We start from the raw sequence: 10,829 nt of genomic DNA on the forward strand, positions 1-10,829 counted from the left end.
ATGGCAATAAGTTCAGTAGCACATTGCACGGACAGGCTGTTTAAAGTTCTCGTGATCGGGGATGTGAGCGTCGGGAAGAGCAGCATTATCCTGCGTTACGTTAACAAACGCTTTAATGAAACATACAAAGCGTCTATCGGAGTTGACTTTGCTCTGAAGACGATCGAATGGGATGCCAAGACTTTGGTGAGACTGCAGTTTTGGGATATTGGAGGTGAGTGTGTCGAGATCCGCCTTGTAGAGCCAAAGTAGAGGCTCAGAATAGACCTGATGACGATGATGAGGGTGCCCTTGAAATGTGAAATGTATGTAAAAACATTATTTATTCATTTTCATTCTTTTTTAATTGAAACTAGGCACCAATTAGACATTTACAGATGTCTTTCATTGCATGTGCATATTTTCAGATGATGCTCATTTAGTTATATATATTTAGAGCAAGAAGTGTAAAACATAGGATGAACAATAAAAAAGAGACAGAATGAAACACAAAAACAAAAGAATGTATAACTTGGGAGTATATTCTCTATTTAACATTCTCGATGGTACATTCATCGTAAAACATTTTTTAAAACTATCTAACCATAAAAGATGGCTGCACTTTGGCTAAGACAGCTAACGTTGGCTTAATGGTTGTGTCAATATAAAAGCTGGCTTAGCTGGTGAGATAGACTTGGCAGGATTTAATGCAACATTTCCCCTATCTGGTTACTTACCTTTAAATCACATATTTAAAGCTATTCCTTCGTAAAGTAGTGTTAAATATTGATTTTAATATTAATAGTTGCATAGTGACAGCTAAGAGGGATATTTAATCTGTAAAATCTACTGTAAATAAACACAACAAAATAAATCTTCTCTGTTTAGGCTGTAGTTTAAAGCAACTAATCAAAATAGATAAATCGTATGAACACATTTGGGAGATAGTACCCAATAAAGGCATTTTTAAGGGAAACAACAACTGCCATCCAATTTATTTCATTGGGTTAATGTCTAAATGACCGTCAAAAAAAAAAAAAAGTTTTCAGTTCGTCAATCTTATATGATAATAAAAATCACACATGATGAACAAGCAGTATCCCACTGTGTAACAAAAAAAAAAAATGGTATGCCTTCTGGTAAATAACAAGTCTATCTGTGAAAAGGTAATCTTGAGCTCAAGCTGCGGTGAAGAACGAATCCCACCGATTCCTTTCCCCTCCCCCTCAAGGCCAGGAGAGGTTCAGGAAGATGTCCAGGGTGTACTACAAAGGGGCGATGGGGGCGGTGGTGGTCTTCGACATTACAAACAGCTCCACCTTGGAGGCCGCCTCAGAGTGGAAGCGGGACCTGGACAGCAAAGTCTGTCTCGCCAGCGGACGTCCGGTCCCCGCCGTCCTGCTGGCCAACAAATGTGACATACCGGGAAGGGACGGGGGCGTGGCGTCCTCTCTGGACCGCTTCTGTGAAGACAACTGCTTCGCGGGCTGGTTGGAGTGCTCTGCAAAGGTGTGTGTTGGGTTTCAGTTCCTAGAAGATCAGCTGAATGGGCGGTGAGGGATGTGAGCCATTTGTCACAGTTATTATTGGCCTGAATGTGGTGGGAGGGACCAACTGTTCCCTCTTTTTATTCTCTTTTTAATCATGATGGCATATAGAGTTAAGATTGGATCACCAACGACATGACCCCATGACCCGATATAGTATACAGGACTGTCTCAGAAAATTAGAATATTGTGATAAAGTTCTTTATTTTCTGTAATGCAATTAAAAAAACAAAAATGTCATGCATTCTGGATTCATTACACTGGAAATATTGTGCCTTTTATTTTTTTTTTTATATTTACTTTGATGTAACTTACAACAAGAAAACTCTAAAATCCTATCTCTTAAAATTTTTTCTGCATCTCAGACCAAAAAAAAAAAAGATTTATAACAGCTACAGGTGTTTGTCAAGGCTCGAAACCCTTGCAGGTATTTCGAGTTAATTAGACAATTCAAGTGATTTGTTTAATACCCTACTAGTATACTTTTCATGATATTCTAATATTATAGATAGGATATTTTGGTTTTCTTAAGCTGTAAGCCATAATCAACAATAAAGAATAAAGGCTTGCAATGTCAGTTGATTTTATAGTCAAAATACTCCTATACAGGACTGTCTCCATACCAGAAAATATCACTTGGCTTCTGGAAATGGGGTTGAGTCTATGTTTTAAAGAAGTGTAACCACGTACAATAATAACCAAGATGGCATGCATCACTAAAACAAATTATTTGAACGCCTTACATACTGTAAATAAATTTAAACTAACTTTGTCAGCTATTACATTCTTATTTTTTTATTTTTATGGGTTGCTTTCACTATGTTTTAATCGGTTTTATTTGTTTTCACTATATGTGTGGCACTCTGAGATTCTTTGAAGGAAGAGTGCGATAAAAATGAAATGCATTATTATTATTATTTATTATTTGTGGTTCATTCTCATTAAAAGTGGGGCAACCTAGTTGGCAAATATTTAAACACTAACCCAGTAGAATGAGTAACACATACTAAAACCCACCTTCAATATCAGAACTAGACAAAATGTATATATAATATATATATATATACATTTTGTCTAAATGTCCACTTGTGTATATATAATATCGATACATAAGTGGATGAATCAAATTAATTAAAAACTTTATTTCATTCGGTACGACTTCACAAGGATGTCGTGAAGGTATTTCCTGTCATTCTTCTTATTGATTTAAATCAAGACTGTCACTGGAAATATGTGATTTTTTAGATTTAATATTTAACGACGACCTGAATTGTTTGCCTCGTGTAGTTTTTTATAGCTGAGTCTCCATTCTGAGTACATTGCATGAAATTACACCGTATGCGTGAACTGAAATTTAACACTGCAGCAATATATCGTCTGCTCGTAAAATGTGTTCAAATATTAACACACGGGAGCAACTTGCGGCCAATTGGTTCGAACGGCGAGCCAAAACACTGACCTCATGAACGCATGCGTACACAATGTTCTAAATCATGTGTGTGTGTGTGTGTGTGTGTGTGTCCCCTCCCCTCACCTGCTTATAGGACAACATAAATATTGATGAGGCTGGCGCCTTTCTCGTCCAACAAATGATGCTGTGCGACACCGGCCTGCTCCACGAAGAGCGCCGCTGGGACCGGATCACAGTGAGGCCGGCTCCCGGGGAGAGTGACAGCCAGTCGTTGTGCTGCTGGAGAACGTAACTTTAAATGCATATTTACATGCAGTGTGTGTGTGTGTGTGTGTGTGTGTGTGTGTGTGAGCTGCCTCACAAACACCGGTGTGGTGACAACTGCACCTTATTTTCTCTTATAATCCACTGATACAGTCAGACTAATAAAGAGATCAGCGTGACACACACACACATAAACACACACACACAGAAAAGTCTGTGACTCTCATCGAGGAACCAAGACTCGCTGATGATTGACCTGCTTTGACCAGAGGCCAGAAACGACGGAGAGAAGACGTCTCAAACATCTTGGTTTGTGTTGGAAGCTGTTTCCCATTCCCAGGGGCGTTTGTAGGACTCACAGAAAGGGGGGGCTAAGCCCCAAGGGGAGTGTCATGTCAGGGTGCCCGCACATTTTTGGGACCCCCCCAAGGATATCCATTGTTTTGGATCCATTGTTCATAGATTGGTTCATTCACAAAGGGATGTTTCTCTGTAGTTTTGCTACATTCAATATATAATAACACAAGAGAGAGAACGTCAGGGTCATGGTGATATTTCAAACTCATTTGGACTCTTTCACTAAGATAAAGATGAACTAGTTCAGTGTCAAATATACCATTAAATGGAGAAAAAAAATGCTATACTAATAAATATGAATGCACAAGCCACCCCAAAATAGGCATAACGACGCCCCTGCCCATTCCTTTTTCTTCTTTTTTTAAAGATTTTTTTTTATTAACAAAAAATTATTTTTACAGAATATTTGCAGTGAAATAGCATTTACAGTTTGTTCTGCTGAAAATATTATTTTGCAAAAAGAAAATATACAAATGTATAACCTTGTAGAAATCACCACACGAGGATGATGTTTTTTTGTTTTTTTAACATAAGATGAAAATAAGGAGAAAAACAAAACAACAACAAAAAAACAAGACAAAACAAAACAAAAACATTACACAAACTTTTCCCCATCCCACCCCTCCCCTTGTATGGCTCTCAGTTTCCTTTCATTTATACATCTACACAGTCTCTACACAGTTTACCTACACCCATCCGTACACATTTATATCCACACAAACCAATACAGCAATCACAACAAAATAAAACCAAAATAAAAAATAAATAACCTGCAGCGGACTTAATTTGACGCCGGCCCCTGCCCATTCCTGAGTAAATGTCAAGCTATTCGATCTCAGCTCCGAGTGTCCCTCGTGTGTTATGCAAGCCGTGCGTGTAACGATCCGTTAATCACTTCTCAGAGAGACGAGATGAGCCGGCATGCAAAGAAAAGCATCGCAGCCTCGGCTCGGTGCGGCCGGGAGCAGAGGAAACGCTGTCGGCATGACCTGGTTTTTGGTGGAGGAAGAAAAAATATGCGTACATATACCGCCCAGAGAGCTGGAGGGAGCAGAGCACTTACGCTTTATCTCATCGTAGATCGACAACAAATATATATATATTTGTTTCTATCATAGGAAGCCAGCCGTGGCACAAGCACCTTGTCAGATTGATGCACGTGTATAAGTTAAAGATGCGTTGAGGCAGACACAAGGAGATGGAGCATCGGGCACTTACAGCTATGACTCCTGTTCATGATTTTATATTATGATTTTATAGTTTTTAAGATTCAAGATTAATTTTTTTTATTTGCCATTTGTGCCTACACCAACCGTCCCGACCCAAGAGAAATCTATTGCAAGGCTCTTTGAGTCAACAGTTTAGAAATAACACTATAATAAGAAGGAAAAAAATACAACATATAAAAGAATACACTATACAGAAGGTGGTAATATGAACCAGAATAGGAAAGGTGCTAGTATGCACAGTTTTGACTCCAAGTAGTGGAATAACTTTTCACCCATACCAGAAAATATCACTTGGCTGGAATGGGGTTGAGTCTATGTTTTAAAGAAGTGTAACCACGTACAATAATAACCAAGATGGCATGCATCACTAAAACAAATTATTTGAACGCCTTACATACTGTAAATAAATGTAAACTAACTTTGTCAGCTATTACATTCTTATTTTTTTATTTTTATGGGTTGCTTTAACTATGTTTTAATCGGTTTTATTTGTTTTCACTATATGTGTGGCACTCTGAGATTCTTTGAAGGAAGAGTGCGATAAAAATGAAATGCATTATTATTATTATTTATTATTTGTGGTTCATTCTCATTAAAAGTGGGGCAACCTAGTTGGCAAATATTTAAACACTAACCCAGTAGAATGAGTAACACATACTAAAACCCACCTTCAATATCAGAACTAGACAACATGTATATATAATATATATATATATACATTTTGTCTAAATGTCCACTTGTGTATATATAATATCGAAACATAAGTGGATGAATCAAATTAATTAAAAACTTTATTTCATTCGGTACGACTTCACAAGGCTGTCGTGAAGGTATTTCCTGTCATTCTTCTTATTGATTTAAATCAAGACTGTCACTGGAAATATGTGATTTTTTAGATTTAATATTTAACGACGACCTGAATTGTTTGCCTCGTGTAGTTTTTTATAGCTGAGTCTCCATTCTGAGTACATTGCATAAAATTACACCGTATGCTTGAACTGAACTTTAACACTGCAGCAATATATCGTTTGCTCGTAAAATGTGTTCAAATATTAACACACGGGAGCAACTTGCGGCCAATTGGTTCGAACGGCGAGCCAAAACACTGACCTCATGAACGCATGCGTACACAATGTTCTAAATCATGTGTGTGTGTGTGTCCCCTCCCCTCACCTGCTTATAGGACAACATAAATATTGATGAGGCTGGCGCCTTTCTCGTCCAACAAATGATGCTGTGCGACACCGGCCTGCTCCACGAAGAGCGCCGCTGGGACCGGATCACAGTGAGCCCGGCTCCCGGGGAGAGTGACAGCCAGTCGTTGTGCTGCTGGAGAACGTAACTTTAAATGCATATTTACATGCAGTGTGTGTGTGTGTGTGTGTGAGCTGCCTCACAAACACCGGTGTGGTGACAACTGCAGCTTATTTTCTCTTATAATCCACTGATACAGTCTGACTAATAAAGGCATCAGCGTGACACACACACACACACACACACACACAGAAAAGTCTGTGACTCTCACCGAGGAACCAAGACTCGCTGATGATTGACCTGCTTTGACCAGAGGCCAGAAACGACGGAGAGAAGACGTCTCAAACATCTTGGTTTGTGTTGGAAGCTGTTTCCCATTCCCAGGGGCGTTTGTAGGACTCACAGAAAGGGGGGGCTAAGCCCCAAGGGGAGTGTCATGTCAGGGTGCCCGCACATTTTTGGGACCCCCCAAGGATATCCATTGTTTTGGATCCATTGTTCATCGATTGGTTCATTCACAAAGGGATGTTTCTCTGTAGTTTTGCTACATTCAGTATATAATAACACAAGAGAGAGAACGTCAGGGTCATGGTGATATTTCAAACTCATTTGGACTCTTTCACGAAGATAAAGATGAACTAGTTTAGTGTCAAATATAACATTAAATGGAGGGAAAAAAATGCTATACTAATAAATATTAATGCGCAAGCCACCCTAAAATAGGCCTAACGACGCCCCTGCCCATTCCTTCTTTTTTTTTTTTTTACGATTTTTTTTTATTAACAACAAAATATTTTTACAGAATATTTGGAGTGAAATAGAATTTACAGTTTGTTATGCTGAAAATATTATTTTGCAAAAAGAAAATATACAAATGTATAACCTTGTAGAAATCACCACACGAGGACGATGTTTTTTTTTTTTTTACATAAAATGGAGAAAACAAAAACAAAGAAAAAAAGAAAAAAAACAAGACAAAACAAAACAAAAACATGACACAAACTTTTCCCCATCCCACCCCTCCCCTTGTATGGCTCTCAGTTTCCTTTCATTTATACATCTACACAGTCTCTACACAGTTTACCTACACCCATCCGTACACATTTATATCCACACAAACCAATACAGCAATCACAACAAAATAAAACCAAAATAAAAAATAAATAACCTGCAGCGGACTTAATTTGACGCCGCCTGCCTATTCCTTGAGTAAATGTCAAGCTTATTTCTCAGTTCGAGTGTCCCCTCTGTGCGTGTCAGGGGCGTGTAACCATCCGCTAGACGCCTTAATCACTTCTCAGAGAGCCGGAGATGAGCCATGCAAAGAAAAGCATCGCAGCCTCGGCTCGGTGCGGCCGAACAGAGGAAACGCTGTCGGCATGACCTGGTTTTTGGTGGAGGAAGAAAAATATGCGTATAATATCGCCCAGAGAGAGGGAGAGGGAGCAGCTTACGCTTTATCTCATCGATCGACAACAAATAAATATATATTAGTTTCTATCATAGGAAGCCAGCCGTGGCACAAGCACCTTGTCAGATTGATGCATGTGTATAAGTTAAAGATGCGTTGAGGCAGACACAAGGAGATGGAGCATCGGGCACTTACAGCTATGACTCCTGTTCATGATTTTATATTATGATTTTATAGTTTTTAAGATTCAAGATTACATTTTTTTATTTGCCATTTGTGCCTACACCAACCGTCCCGACCCAAGAGAAATCTATTGCAAGGCTCTTTGAGTCAACAGTTTAGAAATAACACTATAATAAGAAGGAAAAAAATACAACATATAAAAGAATACACTATACAGAAGGTGGTAATATGAACCAGAATAGGAAAGGTGCTAGTATGCACAGTTTTGACTCCAAGTAGTGGAATAACTTTTCACACATTCACTTACATAAAACTGCAGTTTTTTTACACAAGCTGTACTCATTAGTTTTAATCAATAACAATGTCTCATGTTTTTACACAGGGTCCTAATAAATTACCTAACAAGTCTCTTTACTGTTATGTCATATATGCCGTAACATTGCTGGAGCCAAATCATTGGAAAGTAGCACAAATTATCAATCAATACATAAGAATCAGGTTGAATGCTTCAATGTGAAAACACAAAAGAGGCTCAAATGATCACCCAAAATATGAAAATGTATGTTTTTAGAATGACATTTTTAAGTGTTCAGTTAAAAGTAGAGTCATGTTGTCATCTCTAATTCTCTGCATTCACAGCCTGTCCCTTTCCTCCTGACTCCTCACTTCTCTCTCATGTTAACATAATGTATTAATGATATGAATCTTCTTTTAACATGTTGGGTTTGAGTTTGTGCATTCAATTATTGGAAATGTGTCTTAAACAGTTAAATAAATGTAAGCCAATGTTTTAATATATTTGGACAATAATACTATTATATTACACTTTAACGCAGATATTTTAACTGCTATAAAACAAAAAGGGAGGAGGCCTTGCGGAGGTTTCTGAAATCTCATGAGGAAGTAGATGCTGATGCTTATAAAAAATTCAGAAACGAAGCACAGAGAAGGATTAAGGTAGCAAAAAAGGACTACTATATGAACCTAATAAAGGATAACAAAAATGAGCCAACGAAGCTATGGAAAGCTCTGAAAGACTTGGGATGTGGGGGAAAGGCCAACAGCGGCAAGCCCAATATTGGCTTGGATATCAATGGCAAGATTGATTTTAATAAAGCAAAGGTAGCCAATTATTTTAACATCTTTTTTACCTCTGTAGCCAATAAACTTGTTGAAGCATTGCCTCCTAAGACTGGTGTATATGGAGAGGAGTTTACACAGAGGTTTTATACTAGTCGAGGGGTACTGGCTGGTTCATTTGCCATGTCCAAGGTGTCAGTTGAGAAGGTAGCTGTGTTGTTGGCCGAGCTCAATATAGCTAAAGCCACGGGCCTAGACAACATTCCTGCTCGGTTTTTAAGAGATGGTGCGTGGGAAATAGCTCCCTGTGTTTCCCACTTAATTAACCTCTCCTTGGAGCAAGGCATTGTTCCAAGTAGCACCAAACACGCAAAGATTATTCCTTGTACAAAAGGAGTAGATCCGAGCAAGGTAATTATAGGCCTGTGTCCATTTTGAGTGTTTTATCCAAGATTTTAGAAAAGGTGGTGCACGAGCAGATATCGGAATATGTAGGTAGAGAAAGCCTTTTATACAAGTTTCAATCAGGGTTTAGGAAATCTTATTCTACAGACACATGCCTCCTGTATCTAACTGATTTTATTAGAAAGGAGATGGATGATGGGAAACTGTGTGGAATGGTCTTATTAGATCTCCAAAAGGCCTTTGACACAGTAAACCGTGGTCTATTACTTGGTAAGATGAAGGCTCTGGGTCTGAACGATTTATCTGTCAGGTGGATTGCTTCATATCTGACAGGCAGGGACCAGAAAGTAGAGGTCAATGGCTCTATGTCGGATGCCAGACAAATTGACTGCGGGGTGCCGCAAGGAAGTGTTTTAGGACCATTATTATTTTTACTGTATATTAATGATATGAGTGATGCATGTTCCTGTAATCTGTTTTTATATGCAGATGATGCAACCTTGCTCATCTCGCATAAAGAGTTGAATACGCTCCAAAGAATGTTAGGAGAAGAGCTCTCCAAGATTAGTAACTGGCTGTCCGACAATAGACTATCACTTCACTTTTGTTCGGATCGAAACCTAGATTACGTAAGGCTCCGAGACTCAAGGTGGATTTAGTCAGTGAGGTCATAGTAGCAAAAACAACAGTGAAGTACCTGGGCTGTTGGTTAGAGGACAGTCTTGGGGGGGAGGGAATGGCCATACAGGTGCTGGGGAAAGTAAATGCCCGCACCAGGTTTTTGGCTAGAAAGGCCAATCTGCTTGACAGGGAAAGTCTTAAACTACTGGCTAACAGCCTGGTGCAGTGTCATTTTGATTATGCTAGTGTATCATGGTTTGGGGGGCTGTCAGTTTCATCCAAAAAAAAACTGCAGGTGTCACAAAACAAGTTGGTAAGAGTTGTGATGGGACTCGGCCCTGTGATCATGTTGGGAGAAGCCACTTTAAGGAACTTAACTGGCTTCCAGTTGAGGCCAGAGTGGCTCAGCTTAGGCTCAACATGGTGCACAAAATAGTCAACAATAGGGCCCCAAATATCTTAATAACTTTTTTCCTAGTGTTCGGGAAGTGCACAGCTATGGAACAAGATCTAGCTTAGCCAACCTGCATCCACCAAGGTGTAGATCAAAGATGGGGCAAAGCACATTTGCTCACATAGGAGCTCAAGAGTGGAATGAATTGCCTTTGGCCATTAAACAATGCCTGAATCCAATTAGTTTCAAGGGGAACGTTAGGAAATGGCTCCTAGAAAAAGTCCATGATTAAACTTGTATGTCAATGTAGTATTATGTGTATTACTGTATTGCTTTTTATGATGTAGGTTGGTAATGTGTGAATGTGTGTATTTTTTGTGCCAAGACCAAGGACCACAACGGAAATAAGTCTGTGACTTTTTGTGCTATCCTTGATATTTTTATGATGCGTGACCTTTTGTTTCATGTATTGTATTTATGTCCAATAAACTAAACTAAACTAAAAATCATCTTCGGTGTTTGCCGTTAAATTGAGCCCATAGCTTCCACTGTACAAATCAAAGAGCACAGTGTATGTATATAATATATATACAGGACTGTCTCAGAAAATTAGAATATTGTGATGAAGTTCTTTATTTTCTGTAATGCAATTAAAAAAACAAAAATGTCATGCATTCTGGATTCATTACAAATC

The 10,829-nt window shown here is 38.8% G+C and overlaps 1 protein-coding gene across 1 annotated transcript; it reads left to right on the plus strand.

The window, feature by feature from the left end:
- On the plus strand, positions 1-7,311 carry rab32b (RAB32b, member RAS oncogene family). Its single transcript, XM_056426789.1, has 4 exons — positions 1-214; positions 1,211-1,488; positions 5,971-6,125; positions 7,302-7,311. The coding sequence occupies exons 1-4, from the start codon at positions 1-3 to the stop codon at positions 7,309-7,311; spliced, it is 657 nt and encodes a 218-aa protein (XP_056282764.1).
- Positions 7,312-10,829: the final 3,518 nt, after the last annotated feature.

The sequence above is a fragment of the Pseudoliparis swirei genome, chromosome 11, assembly GCF_029220125.1.
Source record: "Pseudoliparis swirei isolate HS2019 ecotype Mariana Trench chromosome 11, NWPU_hadal_v1, whole genome shotgun sequence".
Taxonomy (NCBI): domain Eukaryota; kingdom Metazoa; phylum Chordata; class Actinopteri; order Perciformes; family Liparidae; genus Pseudoliparis; species Pseudoliparis swirei.